The 16,422-nt window shown below is 38.7% G+C and overlaps 1 protein-coding gene across 4 annotated transcripts in view; it reads left to right on the plus strand.

Annotated features, from left to right (window-relative positions):
- The window catches only part of UNC5D (unc-5 netrin receptor D), a 321,538-nt gene extending 313,301 nt beyond the window's left edge, over nucleotides 1-8,237 (plus strand). For all 4 annotated transcript variants that reach the window (XM_030552139.1, XM_030552140.1, XM_030552141.1 and 1 more), the window contains one exon: nucleotides 3,928-8,237. In XM_030552139.1, the coding sequence (XP_030407999.1) occupies nucleotides 3,928-4,132 (205 nt within the window). In that variant the 3' untranslated portion in view covers nucleotides 4,133-8,237. The remainder of the gene's footprint in view (nucleotides 1-3,927) is intronic.
- Nucleotides 8,238-16,422: the final 8,185 nt, after the last annotated feature.

Genomic DNA, 16,422 nt, shown 5'->3' on the forward strand with positions numbered 1-16,422 from the left:
TCTGTATAGCTGTTGTTCAGGGTAATCCCTTTGCTCTCTTATGCTATTTATTCCCACTAAGATAATAATTCCCACTTAGTCTAGTTGAAGTTTACATTCCAAATGTGCTTTCATATTCCCATTTTCAATACTTAGAGTGTAGAGCTGGTTTTCATTTACTTTGAAAATACTTCCATAGTTCCTAACACTCCACTGGTCTTTAGCTTCCAGTTGAAGTGCATTGGTTTTTGGTTTTTTTTTTTATTTTAACATTTTAGATGCTTCCCTTGCTCTAACTGTTGGTTGTTCCTCATATTCCTTTGTTACAGAGCAAGAGCTGGTACTCAGTAAAAGCTCATAAGGAACAAGCTCCTCTTTTTGTGATGAAGAGATGATTTAGAGAGTGTACATGGTATTTTAAGTGAAGTTGAGAGTTAACTCTCAACTTAACTCAAGAATTGTTAACAATTCGTAACTTAAGAGAAGAGTTAAAACACAACTTGAGTTAACGTATGTTTTCTTCTCTTCACGAGAAGAAAACAGTTAACTTTTTTCACTTAAGTCTTCACTCTACTTCACTTAAATCTTCTTCTCTTAAGAGAAGACTTAACTCTTTTCCTGTCTTGTCTTTTCTCTCTTCATTTAACTCTTCTCCCCTTTTCTTCTCTTCGCTTAATTCTTTTCTCTTAGCTCGTTTCCTCTCTGAAATGAAGAAGAGACAAAGTCTCTTCACTTAAGTGAAGAGAAAAAAGACTAGAGTAAACGATCAAACAGAATTGAGAGGACAAGAGGAAACTTTACTTCACTTAAGAGAAAGGTCTTCTATTTACTCTTCTCCACTTAACTTTTCTTAACTCTTTACTTAACTCTTCTCAGAAGACTTCACTTGAGTTAAGGGTTAAGAAAAGTTAAGTGAAGTGAAAAGTCTTCTATTTACTCTTCTCCACTTAAGAGTCAAGTTAAAAGAAGAAGAGTTAAGTTGAGTGGAAAATTAACTCTTTCTTTAACTTTGAAAGAAGTTTCCTTAGAAATACCTGCCAAAGATACTGATGTGGCTGGCTCATGTGACTTCTTCCCTGATCCCGGTTTCTAAGGCAAATTGTATTAGGATAGCACCCAGAGGCTCCAAGCGAGATCTCTTATTGTGCTACGCACTGTACAGACATATTGTAAGAGACAATCTCTACCATAATGCTACCAATACATTCAGACAAGAGAACAGGAGAAACTGCCACACCCCAATTATGGTAAGGGTTGTTTTTTTTTCAATCCCCACAAAATAATTTCATTATATATATGTCAGATTCTGACTTGACTACATTGAGTACCATCTTACTCAGGAAGTAGCATATTGATTTCATTGGAACTACTCATGTAGAGTAATACCTGGCTTGATTTCTGTGGATTATTAGGTGTAGATTAATATGACTCTACTTCACTATAGGGATTTTCAATATCTATATAAACACACAGTTCACTATTCCTGTATAACAGTCTGCCATTTAAGTGTTGTACACACTTCAGAAAAAAAACAACAAAACCTGTGAAAAGAAGGGGGTTTCATCTGTTCTTTTTCTAGCATCGAGTAACAGCAGGTAGAAGGTGTTTGGTGGCAAACATTTAAGCAACATTTTTTCTAGCTGTGCCTAAATAATAAATTGCTCAGCTATACTACGCTTTGTTTGGAGATGGGGGTTTATAGGAAGTTACATTCAAAGGTAATAATGGAAGAGAAATAAAAAGTGCAGATGTGCTTTGCTAGTTTATCCCAGCGACCCAACCACTTGCAAACTAGAGTGGGGTTAATTTAAACTGTACTGTTACTTACACTGAAATCATCGCAGTAGGGGGCTTTTCTCACATGCATAGGTGGTACTGAGCAAAGATGACCTGATGTGTATGTTGATTTATTATCAGTTTAGATTTTTTTCAGCAGGCTTTCATCAGTAAATATTGATTTAAACTCCAATACCGGAAGGTTTAGTCATAACGTTTTGGCAGGAATTATGTGATAAAGATCTATGGGTAATTACCTAAGAGGGTCGACTCCTGGTGGCAACGCTCCTTTGTTGTCCGCAATGGCTGAGGGGAGTTCAGTGGTATGTAATAACTGAGATGTGGGCCTTTTAAATTTTAGGGAGATGTGCGACGGTTTCACTAGCTGAATGGATTCTGCAGTAGAAAAAATCCAGTGAGAAAGGCAGCATACAAAATTGCAGTCTAGTGAAATGATCCAGTAGTACTTGGAATAAGCATTTCAGTTACAGTTTTGGCATTTCATTATAGAAATAAATAGGTCTATCAAATCTTAACATTTCTTTTCTATTCTATGATTTAATCACTCTCCTTGCTCATGTGTGTATATTACATATACGTGTGCCTAATCTTTTTATATGGTGTATGTGTATGTCAGCACTATAGATATGTGGATGATTGTCTGAAAAGCAAATATACAAGTGGATGAGTCATACTAAGTCTCTGCCATGATACCTCAGTTTAATATGCATTTAAAAACCAGTTTGCAGAGCATTATTTGCAAGGAACTTGGCAGAATAAAAGTTCCATAAATCATGAGCATGTATCTGTCAAGGTATTTTTCCCACTTTGAACTTTAGCATCCAGAAAGTGGGGACCTGCATGTACCCTTCTAAGCTTAACTTCTAGCTTAGATCTGATAGCGCTGCCACCAACCAGAAATTTCAGTGTCTGGTACACTCCCTGTCCCCCAAAACCTTCCCTGGGGAACCCAAGACCCAAATCCCTTGGGTCTTAAAACAAAGAGAAATAAACCATTCCCGCTCCCCGAGTTACCCTGAGAGATTACACTGATCCAAACTCCTTTGACCTTAAAATAGAGAGGAATTAACCTTTCCCCCCACCAATCCCTGGTGAGTTCAGACCCAATACCCTTGGGTCTTAAACAAGGAAAAAAATCAATCAGGTTCTTAAAAAGAAAGCTTTTAATTAAAGAAAGAAAAAAGTAAAAATTATCTCTGTAAACTCAAGATGGAAAATATTTACAGGGTCTTCAGCTTATATAGACTAAAGGGACTCCCTCCCTCCTAGCCTAAGATACAAGTTACAGCAAACAGAGGTAAAATATCCTTCCAGCAAAATACACATTTGCAAGTTAAGAAAACAAACAAGACTAGTCCGCGTTTCTAGCTAGTACTTACTGTTTTAGAAAGATTGGAGAAAGATCTGGTTGCACGTCTGGCCTCTCTTAGCCCCAAGAGCGAACAAACAGCACAAACAAAGACTTACAGAGATTTGAAAGTATCTTGTCCCCCCATTGGTCCTCTGGTCAGGTGTCAGCCAGGTTCACTGAACTTCTTAACCCTTTACAGGTAAAAGAGACATTAACCCTTAACCATCTGTTCATGACAGTATCTTTTAAGAAAATCAAAATATACAAGTGAAAAGTCCCAGCAAAACAAATGATACCCATAACTCATCACCACAGATATCAGTGTAAGATCAATTTCTTGACACTCAATTGCATACACATAATTACATATATAAAGTTTACCTATACTATCTTGTAGAGTTGCTTTGCTGCCTAAATTATGTAGCATGAGTGGCCATGGCAAATTCTTAACATACACACATATCCTTCCTCTGAAAAACTGAACCCATGACAACTGAAGGTTAGGCATTTCCATGCACTGCTACTTCCTCCCACTCATTCAAGTCCTGTATTTATGAAGCTTTCAGGGCAGAGGGGGATAAAGGGTGTGTCAAATTATTTTAGAGAAACAAAGCTATATTGTAAAGAAAATTGGCATTCTGAGGGACAGCTGCTAGATTTTTAATGTCCATGAAGTTCACTTCATTGTCTAAAAACGTATCTGCAGCCAGACACGATAGACAGAAGGTCAGTTTCACATTCAGAGGTAACAGCATAAATTCCTTTCTAACCCTTTTATTTTACCTTGCCTTTTTTTTTAGGAATCTCTCTTACTTTGCTACACAAAGCAGCCCATCTGCTGTCATTTTGGACCTGTGGGAAGCCCGACATCAGCATGATGGTGACCTTGACTCTCTAGCCTGTGCCCTGGAAGAGATAGGACGGACACATTCCAAAATCTCAAATATTACAGAAACTCAGATCGAGGAGACCGACTTCAGCTACAGCAGGCAAAATGGACTTTAGTCATCTCTTTTCCATTCAAGAACTGATGGCCAGCTTTGACTTTGACATTAACGAATTTCTACAAGCAGGGAGGAAATAAGGGTTTTATGCACATTGCATACAGGCAATCAGACCTTCATTTCTACCACCTGTTTTTTATTTGAAGGAGCAGAAGAAACCCCAGAGTAAATCAACACAGTAACAAGGAAAATGCAATCATCTCTGTGACTCCACAATCCTCCCAGAATTAAAACTCATGTGAGAGTAATGAAAATAGTTTACTTTTCTATGATTCCTGGGGGTGAGAGGGTGGGGAAGCTGTAGATGATAACAGTAGATATTGTGACACTGTATTAAAGAAACAGTAATGCAACCCAGAGAAAAATAAAGAAGGCAGTGATGATGCTCTATGATCAAGAGGTTATTGAACATTTAGAGCTACTAGACTCTGGGTTTCAAGATTTGACCACATGGCTTGATTCTCCATTGCCTTGCACTTTGTCAATTTACAATTAAAAAGGTACAAAATACTACCATGCTGATTTGGTAGCACTGTGCATTCACTTTATACTGGTGTAAGTGAACTCCAAATATTGCAGGGCTACAGAAGATCAGACCCAGGGTATTCAGCCATCCAGGGAATTGGAACCTATACTGTTTCATTTATATAGCCAATCTGCTTCAAAATTTGATCATGTAATTAACATACACATTTGCTGCAGAATTTTCCTGGCCCTTCTAATAGCAAAAAGTCCCCCAAACTCTTATGTGATGATGTTCCGTTTCATGCAGTAAAAAGCAGTATTTTTGTAACAACCAACTGCAGTACTGGGAATAGCCATATCTGTTTTAGCAAATTGGTACTTTTTTGCATTGCTCCTAATTTCAGGACTAAGCCTAAAAAGTCAAATCAAGGCAGTGTAACTTTGGCCTGGTTTCAGGTGGAAATAATCAAAATTACAATGTTGGATTTATTGTTCCTGATTGATAGAAACCAAGACAAAAGGCACACCCAGAAATTGGCCCACTTTCATCCTAAAGGTTTTGTGCTCTGTGGCACAGTTTCACAGTCTTAAAATCTGAGCTCAGCACTAAACCAGATGGAAACATTGATGTTGACACGAACCACAAAACAGTTGAGATAGGCTTTCCACCATTCCCTCCCCCCGCTGCCCCACACCCACCCAATACCTTTTAAAAAGAAGCTACAATAAGTTAAAAAAAATGCTGTCTCATGTCTGGTGTTCTGCACCATATACTGTTTAGATCTTCTAATGGACTTCTGTCCATGAAATCTGTTTGCCATAATCGGCACTTGGGCTGATTTAAAACAGATCATCAGTACTGGTGGTATGGGCACAAGTCTGTGTAGTTCAGGAGCATCTGTCATTGGAACCCATTTCAAGAAGATGCAAGAGAATTAAATATATATATTTTTAATTTTCTCTGGCAGATTTTACAAATAGGGTTGGGAGCAGCCTGACAAACCAAAAAGTAGTTTACAGAACATGCACCCTAATGATTATCTGAAGCTATTTCTTCAAATAAAGTTGCAGCTGTGGTTGTACAATTAACAACCTCCTTCCAAGCAGTGATTTAGCAAGTAGCTGTTCATTTTCACTGATCTCCAGTATAAACCTTCCTTGCTTCACCTGCTCACCAGTCTAGAATAAATATTTAGACAACCCCACTGAGAAACATGGGCTTGGAATATTTCTTGCATTTCATTTCAAGCAACATATTGTGAGAGGTGGTTTTTTGTTGTTGTGGTTTTTGAAAAGTACCTTCCTTTTGGCAATGGGAAACAGTGATAGCTCTTAACCTTAATTTTGTTAATCTTAAATGTGCTTAACAGCCTATTCCTCAAAAAAGTAGCCAACCTATCACTGTTGTCATAGCACATGGCTCTCTCTCTCCTTTTGTCTAGTACAGAAGAGGAGGAACTGAAGTTACTAGACACAAAATTCAAAAAGTCAGGGATAAAAAGTTTTGGCGATGACACCAAGAGAAAAGAATAGTAGTTAAAATGTGCTGCAGTTTTCTTGAAAACATACTGAAGTAGATTTGTCTCAGCTTCTACCCATACACAAGTTTATTTTGGTAACTAACCTAAACTAATTTGAAAAAGCAAAGTGCTGGAAAAGTTATCAAACTAAAGATTCCTAAAGTCTCTCTCTCTATATATACAGTAATGTATTTGTCATTCCAAATGTTCTGAATGTGTTTCCTTAGTGATTTCCAAATATGTCTGATACACACAAAGCATATACGGGGTTGAGGGAACTGCTCCAGGGAATCTGGAGTGTAAAGCTTTTCTCAGAAAAATGTGGTGTTTACTGTATAGAACTGTAGCTGTTTCTAAAAGAAATGCCACTCAGAGCACCTGAACCCTGCTTACTGATATTCATCATGTGGATAAGGTTACTGAATGCCCTGTGAAGTCTGTTTAGCAAAAGTTGGTCCCTTATTAGGAATCAAAGAACATGCACTGTTTGAGTTGTTCAAAAGCACTTCTGGAGAAGGTCTTCATACTAAAGGGAGCTGGGTTGTAAACCAAAATCTACAGACTGATCCAATGACCATTGAGGTCAAAGATTGTTTTACCACCATTGATTTCAGTGGGCTTTTGGATTATGCACCTAAAGAGGACCAGCTCTGAAAGTTAGTTTCTTGCAATCTTTTAGATGCATGAAATTCAGACTTCAGGCTCTAGCCCGAGTTAAAAGACTCTCTTATGTTGCTCAGTAGTGTTGTTTTTCTGTTGTTTCCTTTTGGTTTTGACCCTTTTTGCTCATTTTTGCCAAATTTCCTTGTTTGTCTTTGAGTCATTTCAATTAAGAATTCCAACCTTTTCTAAATGCATGGTGGTTCTGATGCCCTTGTAACATGCAAGCAAGCTGGAACTGGAAATGCCACAGAATGAGACCTTAATTAGAATAAAAAAGAGTTGACTGCTGATCTCAGTGTTGAGGTTAAAGTGGTAACCAGATTCCTGGCCAGCTTACCTCCAATGTGACCCTATCCAGCAGCATGTCAGAATCATAGCAGGCTGATGAAATAAGATAACTCCCCCCCTTTCTCCATATACAAGCTCATCCACCCCACCCCAAAAGAACAATTTTTAATATTTGCAAAATATAGTTACTTATTTTTGTGCCCCTCTCCACTTCCTACTATTACGAGGAATAGATATGCCATCACTGACAGTATTTTTCCTAATCACGCAAAAGCAGGAAGGTGCCGGAAATCTCAGCATTTCCAGACCAAAGAGTTTTAGAGAAGAGTCCCAGTAATCCTCTCATCTAGACTGAAATTTAAAACCATTTGATGTTTATCCAGTAATACTGGAACACAGCCAAGAACAGCCCCAGAAAGTAGTCCAGACATGTCATCTCTGATGAGTTAGGCCAGGCTCCTACTTGGTTATTCTATCTCCCCTCCGTGTCCACACACTAAACCATTTCACACTTGAGTTTAGTGGTGCTTTAAACACGAGCTAGCTGGCCTAGCTAGGGGTATAGACTAGATCTTAGGTGCTGATTTTGCTTGGGCTAGTAACCCACTTTGCATTAAGGACTCAGGCTAACTTCCTAGAGTGCTGAGAGCCCTCCACTGCCTTCCCACAATTCTATCACATGCCCAGGTTATACTAGTTCTTCCACAATTCACTATGGGGAAAAAAAAATCCAAGCAGCTCAGCCCACTGCAGCACCAAGGGGTGTGTCCCCAGGAGTCATAGCAAGAAGCACAGGTGTTTGCAGCAGCAGGGAAGGGACAGTAAATAGTGTTACTCTTGCAGCGTGCCTGCTTTTACCTGTACTAGGCTAAACCCAGGTGCTCAGATGTGTGTGCAGATCACCCCAGATAACCCTGCAGTGAAGACATACTTTCTGATAACACAAATGATCACAAAGAAAGAATCACAGTAAGGTAACATTACCAGATAGATAGTTTTCTGAAGTAGGGAAGGATAATGGTGAATAATCAGACGAACATAAGCTCCCAGGGTGACACCAAGAGAGCAAATGAAATTCCCATTTATGTATTTAAGGATTACAAGAGGAGTAGAGAAGTTATTGCATCATTGCCAAATACAGAAGTAAACACTTTGGGATAGCGTGTCCAGTTCTGGTGCCCACAATTCAAGAAAGATGTTGATAGATTGGTGATGGCTCAGAGAAGAGCCATGAGAATGATTGAGGGATTAGAAAACATGTCTAATGGTGATAGACTCAAGGAGCTCAATCTATTTAATTTAATAAAGAGAATGTAATCAAGTCACCTCTTAACTATCTACATGTACCTACATGGGAACAAATATTTAATAATGGGCTCTTCAATCTGGCAGAGAGAGGTACAATGGCAGGAAGTTGAAGCTACACACATTCAGACTGGACATGAGGCATGAGTTTTTGTTTTTAAAAAATAAGTAATTAACCAATGGAACAATATTTAAAATGAAGATTGGATTTTTCTGAAAGATCTGCTACGGGAATTATTTTGGGGAAGTTCAACAGTCTGAGTTATACAGGAGGTCAGATGAGATCACCACAATAATCCCTTCTGGCCTCGGAATCTATAAGCAAATACTTAACACTTTTCATGTTTAAAGAGCTTTACTGACATATGCCAGGGCCGTTCAGGGGGCCTGGGGCAAAGCAATTTCAGGAGCCCCTTCCATAAAAAAAAGTTGCAGTACTATAGAATACTATATTCTTGTATGGGTCCGGGGCAAATTGCCCCCCACCCTGGGCAGCCCTGACATATGCTAATTTCCTCAAGTTTCCTCTCTCCTTGTATGTATTACCCCCATTTTAGAGACAGAGAAACTGAAGTTTAGGAGCAGATTTTTAAAATAATAAAGCTCAGCTCTCATTTGGATACAGAAATGAAGTACCCAGCAGCTCTCATTAACAGCATGTTTACTTACATAGCATAAATAATTCATGATAGCCTCCTATTTTCTGTAGCATAAAGTAGTTAGTTCTTGTCAGAGGTTTGTTTGTTTTTATGGAAAGACTATAGGACACAGTGAAGTACAGTATTCCTATAGAACCATCATCTATATAATTCATATGTGAATACCATCTAAATAGCATGTGTTGATACCAATGGGAGTTTCCGGTGCTGAGCACTTTTTAAATTCTGGACACTTTATTTAGATGCCAAGATTGGTGCTAAGTCTTTTTGAAAATCTAGCCATTCATGACTTGCCCAAGGACACCAATCATATAAGTCAGTGTCTGAGCCAGGATTAGAACCCAAGAGTCCCAAATTCAGGCTTCTCTGAGAAGAATTAACTATGCGGAGAAAAAATGGAGACATAGTCCTGTATTACACTTTAAAGTTCTCTCTAGTGGGCTAGATTCTGATCTAGTGAAAAAGTCAAGTCTGATTTACACCACTTGAGTACAGTATCTGCCCTTATGCATTTTCCTCCCCCTGAACACTTTTTCCCAGCTCTTTCAGTACTGTGGCTCATTTAAGACTAATAGTTGTGCTTTTAAAATGATTTACAATTATGCGACCAAAATGGTTCACTTCACAGCTTCACCAGACTGCAGCATCATAAAGTTAATTTACAATTTTTACAACATTGCTTTTGCAGTCCTACTAGTTTACATTAAAATCCGTTAAGCCATAAGTAAAGAAAGGCCTCTAGATTTAAATGAAAACTTCATTTACCAGTGCAAGAAGTCCCATAAAACTAGGAGAGTACCGGTACCACACACCCACCCACACCCACACACTTTTTTTCTAAGGGATGAAAAGGAATTGACACAGTTTTCTTTAAAGGCATGGAACTATTTTTCGTCTCTGACAACAGCTGTTATCCTTCTATGTGGCCTGTACAAGGTTTTCTTTCAGCAGATTCTGAGAGACGATAGTAAGCCTTGATCACTAAAGCCGAGGTCCCCTCTTAGGATAATAAAGCTTTTAATATGATGTATGAAGTCCCTTCCTTTCTTTTTCTCTTTGAAAGACAATTCCACAGGAAACATTTTTAAATACATAGTAATTGTTTAATTCCAAATAATGCTTTTCCACTGCCAAAAGTGTAGCCTCAATATAAAATGGAGTTGAAACATGGGGCAGGGGGAAGCTGTGAGCTTTTTCTGCCAATTTGACCATTTTCTTTTCGGTTTGTGCTCTCCATGCAGAAACAAAGGACCGTGTTATGGCGTGAATGGTAATTAGCTGAATATAAATGGGAAGTCATCTCAAAGTCCACAACCACCATGAAAGATCTGAACACATCTTTATGTCACTAATTTAAATGGATTTCTTTTTATATACACAGCCGTAAGGAATTTACTCCCTGCTTTTTGCACAGTAGTAGACCTAATCACATTATTCATTGACAATTTTCGCTCTTTTTTCCTGGTTTAGTATTTGCTGAAAAATTTTCCCCATGTGGGTTGTTCACTTGGCGTATTTGTGGTATGTAATTGGGCAGACTTGGTCATGTGACATAATTGCTCAGGGAGTGAGAACAACTTTTCATTATAGAGAAGTAGCAACCTGACAGAGCGCACATACATTTTTGGATAGATATTCATAGATCATGCTACAATCAGTGAAAATCTTTAGGAATTCCCCAACAAATACTGTAATCCTAACCCAATTGGTATATAACAACTCTAATACATGTAGTGGCAAACCAGACTCAGCCCTCCTATTTGCAGAACTATTCAGGAATTATTTTTTAATATACAATCCAGCTCTACTCTCACCTTATCCAAACTGATATGAACAGGAGTGACATCTGCTTTCCAACAAGAGGAAAAAAATGCTACTTTTAAGATTATGGCAAACTCTCCAAGAGTCCTTTGATATTATTAATCATAGCATAGCTGATGTTGTAGTCAAGAGCCACAATGGAAAGAAAAAAAAATGTGGTCTCCGTATTTACCGTTCTTTAAAATAAATTCTAGACATTTGACAGTATATTTTTTGTATTAGAGGTAAATACTACAGATTCTGATTGTGTTTCTTGTGTGTAGGGGGTTGGTAGGGTTGTATTGTACTTTTCAAGCTATTGCAGAAGCTGCTTTTAAATAAGCTGTTCAGTTGTATTGAATAGCTGGTTTGTGCTTTACAAGGGAGTCAATGGGAGCCAGGATCTGAGAGTTAGCCGCCTCCATGCCTTGCTGTCACAGGATAACTAGAGCTACTGTCACCTGTGAAAATTTAGCTAAGAGATAGATAGGGTGGGTTAGAAAACCACCTCCAAATTGTCATGTAGTGTACTGTAATCAAACAAGACTATACACTCACCTACTGTAGAACTTGTGGTTTTGTTAGCTGCTATTTAGTTTTTCTGCCTTCTGGTGTGATGACCCTGATTTGAAATGTCATTTGCAGATACAGTAAGATGTCAACCCATGTTGCCTGGGGAGTGTGCGTGTGTGTGTATACATATCCCCCCACCTGATCCCAAATGGAAATGTACAGCACAAACTGAAGTTTAGGAGGCTGTGCACTAAGGCTGGTGTTAGGTTTTTGATTTGGAGGGGGTTTGGATACAGATGCAAATAAATCTGCCCCAAAGATGAAAAAACCTATTCTAACAAATTCTCACCTTCACTGAAAACTGTTTGTTTTTTAAATTTTTTTTCCTTATTTCCCCCCATTAAAGTTTGAAATTATTGCTGTACAGATGGTTTAAAAATGACTATTTCTTCAAAGACGTCACAAATGGTACACTGAACTTCCAAATTTTAATTTGTCTAAATTTCACAATTTGAAAAAAAATCATCCAAGATTTATTCCCCCCCCCCCACCGCCTTCCTGGCACACACACACTTATCCCACTTTCAAAAAAAAAAAAAAAACGAAAACAGGTGTTACTAAATCTTACAATGAAATTCTTTGATGCATCACTAACCCCAGTTCTTGTCTGGAAGATGAATTTAACTCTGTCTCAAATTACATGGACGCCACATTGGGGAGATGGCATGCTCCTAGGAGCTATTTTGGGATGGGGAAAGGCTGATCACATGGGATTTGTCACTTGGGAGACAGAGAAGGCAAAAAACTGCTGAGAGTTAAATTCATCTCAGTTTACATCTAAATACAGAAGTGTGAAATATACACATTTAATAAACATTACATCCCCAAAATTGGATATCACTCAGTCATATATGGACTTAAATCAGAAGTATTGTGCAAAGTAGTGCAAGCTGAAAAGTTAGTGTTGGGAGGGATTTTTAAAAAATGTCCATGAAATCACCTCTCCCTTCTGTCCACTTGAATGAACAATGAAATTTTAATCAAAAAATTCCAAATCTTTGACCAGTCCTTTGGCTAATAAAAAAGGAGGTGGAGGGGGGAAAGAGGAATTTTATGAAAATGTAATTAAATATTTCCCCAAATTTTACTGAAGTTTTGATGAAGCTATCAAAATTCAAAAAATTTCAACTAGCCCTATTCTAAAGGTATTCCCCTCTTACTCCCTTCGTTTCTGCATTGAACAGGGTTTGCAAATTAGCGACTGGTTATGTCTCCTCCCTCTCTCTCTCTCCTCCCACCTTTTCAAGTGTGTTTGGTACTGAAAAAAGAGCCCAGGTTTGAATGCTTTCTTTAATATGAAACTGAAGGAGTAAGGAAATGAGCCAGAAGATCCACAAACAAACGCATGGCCTTGGCTTCATACCACACTTTCTGTGCCTTGTACTATCAATATAAATTCTGAATGTTGTACAGTCAATACTTGGGAAAGACTCCTTGGAAAAGGCTGCACTGGCTTCTTTTTTCAATCAGTGTACATAAATATAAATATATATATACATATATATATATATTTGGTAATGCCAAACAGCTGTGTTATATTGTATTGAAAAAAACAAAATAATGGACAGTTTGGATGTTTTATGTAGAGTTTGCAAAAATTGTATGGCTATAGCCTTTTGAGATAAATGTACAGACCTAAATTACTGCATATCAGTTATTTATGAATAAAGAGTCTTTTATTGACATCTTAGATTACTTTACGAGTGGCACATTAATTTTGAGAGATAAGGAAAGATGTTCCGATATGAGAGCGCTAATGCTTTTGTGGTTTTACAGTGAGCCTCAGACAATCTGGTAGAGTTTAGACAGGATAATGGAGGACAGTGTGGGGTCTTCTTATAAAGAAGTCATTTTCCCCCTCATACATGCTGTTTACATGACTGGAACTGAAGTTCACACAGCATAATAGTAAGTACATTGACACAATCCAAGAATATCATTCTACTTTTCATTACTGGATTCACTGTGGGCTTGATCCAAAGTCCACTTAAGTCATCAGACTTTCTCATGACTTAAAAGTAATTTGACTTTGTTCCTGTCTCAAAAGATCACAGTAAGTGGGTTCTGTCATAATATGAATGCATAGCTGAAGACACTGTGTGATGAACTTGCTTGTATTATTTATATTCTCATAGCACCTACGAATCTTTGTCATGGACCAGGATCTGATTGCACTAGTCACAGACTAGGGCACCTTCATGCTAGGCACTGTACAAAACACCTGCACTGTTGTCGGTCTTACACTAGCTGGAATATGCAATATCTGCCTGTGTGTATATTGAAGATTCCTTCTGGTGGTTCTCTACTTGCTCCTCTACTGCCTGAGCAGTTAGGGGTTGCACCTTAAATTCTGTACTGCTGGAGCCAAAGCAATGAATTCTTTCCCCTCTGCTGCACACACACCCCTTTTCATTTTTGAAATTGTCAGCAGTTGCCCATACCATGAAATGGCTACCCATTACACAGATTAATATTCATAAAATTAAGTTATCATTTATCCCACTTCCGAGAACTGATAAATATCCTCTGAGCAAATAAGGTCCAGTCCTGTTTCCCTCAATTTTAATAGTCTATTGTTTTCAAAGGCACAATACTGCTTCATGTCAGGGTGGCAGAATCTAGCCCATAATAAACCCATAGCAAACAGTAAACCCTTCCAACACACAACACCACCTGGAAAGAAAGCCTTGGGTGACTGTGATACACATTGTAGTACCATTGTAGAAACAGCCCTTTCTATTACACACTAAATCTGTATCATTATGATAAGCAAACTTCTCACAAATTCCCATCATATTTCTCCTGGCTGTTAGTGTCCTAACAGCACGGATACATTTGTGCATGGCAATGCTAACTCACTGCTGTGCCTGCTGCAAGATTTGATAAGATTTTTATTGGCACAACGAGCTATACAAAGTGTAAAAAGGGACAAATCCCTCCAGTTATCGGTCAGAGGTAGGTAAAACCGGGAGAAGGCTACACAGTGTTTGAACCCCTGGGTCAATTTGCCAGTGCTGTCCAATACTGATTTGGAGACTGGCTGCCACACAGTGCAATGAAACTTCTTTCCTTTCTCTCAGAGTCAGGTACAGTTTTGTGTGTCTGCTTTGTGATGGAAAGTCTTTTATCATGCCTGATAGTTAAGGAAATCTCACCCTTTTCCTCTTACTTGAGACATTGAGTAGAAAATGAAGTACTGTTTCGTTGTTGCTGATGTCCATATCTTTAATACAGAACCAGTGCTGCATCCCACCAGACCATTACTATCCTGTGACCTGCACCATAGAGCAGCAGCTCTGTTTATCACTAAGTTAATAATATTAGAACCAAGCTTTTCTCCAGGACTATTGTACCAAAGGATCGCCAATGTTTTCATTAACATGTAAAATTAAATGTCATTCATTTAATAGATGAGCACAGCAAATTTATGAATAGCTGGATGCAGCAATGCTTAAGTAAGCGATTATAAAATGCATCATTAATGCATACTTACCAGAGGATGCTAGGACAAGCTGTTATAAATCAAGACATTCTTCAAATATTTTATTACATGCATTTAAGTTATCAACCATCCTATCATATGCCATATAATATAATGGCCACACTTTATAATAAATGGGGCCATCATCGTAAATGCCTTTGATATTCATTGTAGTATTAATCATGATTAATTATGTTTATATGGAGGTAATGTCTAATATTGTAAGAAGTCCATTGTATTGTGGTTTAATGAACAGCCACTTAGAAATTATACTGCAAGTGGAGGTGGCTGTCAGGTTATTCCTCAATAGAACGATGGGCTCTGCTGAACAAAGAACTGGGGTGGCAGTCTCATTATTTACAGGCCACATCCCTTCCATGCATGCACACAGCTCATTAGCCCATATTTAATCCACCAGAGGCAGATATTCAAAAGAACTCCCATTCAAGTACCGACATACATGGCCAGATTTTCAAGAGAACCAGGGAGCCCTCACTGTGCTTCAGGAGATCCCGCCCCCTACACTCTGCGAGATGACCACTTTTTAGAGGATGGCTTCCAATGCCTATCATGGCATAGGCGAAAAATTTCCACTACTTAGCCACTTTAATTAGCCCTGATACTTCAGTATATTAACACTCAAGAGGTCATTATCCGAGCTGCACAGTGCAACAGCAGACAGATGAGTCAAACAACGGAGCAAAAGTCGTCGTAATTTCTTATTAACATTTTCATAAAATAGCTGTTAAAAAAGACTCAAGCTAGTTACCATCCTAATACTAAATGGGAGGGGTTTAAATGGAGGCAGCAGGTTTAGGTAGGTGTCAGATCTCAAAGGGAATAGAAGAATGAGGTACTCTAACTAGAAGCAGAAAGAGGATTGGGGGATTCTCCTTGAAAACCAGGTGGGGGACCATGTCCGTGTTGCAGCGTGAGACCAGAGTTAGTGGAACTTGAGTGTAGAGTCTCATGCCCAGCATCTGCTAACTCATTTGTGACCCCAGGTTAGGAATTCTTACAGCTTGGGTCCCAACCTGGAGCTTCACCTATCTACACTGCAATACTAAGGCCTGTGTCCAACTGCCCATATCCTAGACTTTCTAGTGCCCTTCCAAAATGTGGCCACTCTAGCCCTATTTTCATGCTGCAGTGTGGGAAATCTTGACTATCCAGCAGACAAAGAAAATTGGGATTATGGGATCCTTTTGGCCAACTCCCAGAGTTGGAGTCCAGTAGGGCTGCTTCTATACTACAAGCCAATAGGGCTTGAACCCCTCTGCCCCTTCAAGGTCCTGGGGTACTGGGTCTGAGCCCTGGGTTAGCATAATTTCTGTTTATTGGGGGTGGGGGAGGTTGGTTTAGGCCCAAGTTTGAACCATGGGCTTACATTGCTAAGTAGACATACCTAGCTGTTATATAACTGTTTTTATCTATAGCTCTCAAAAGGTCACTATCAGTATCCCGCCCTTGACAGATAGAGAAACTGAGGCACAGAGAAGTAACTTGTCCCAGGTCACTCGGCAGGCCAACAGCAGAG

Source organism: Gopherus evgoodei, chromosome 2, assembly GCF_007399415.2.
Source record: "Gopherus evgoodei ecotype Sinaloan lineage chromosome 2, rGopEvg1_v1.p, whole genome shotgun sequence".
Classification (NCBI taxonomy): Eukaryota; Metazoa; Chordata; order Testudines; family Testudinidae; genus Gopherus; species Gopherus evgoodei.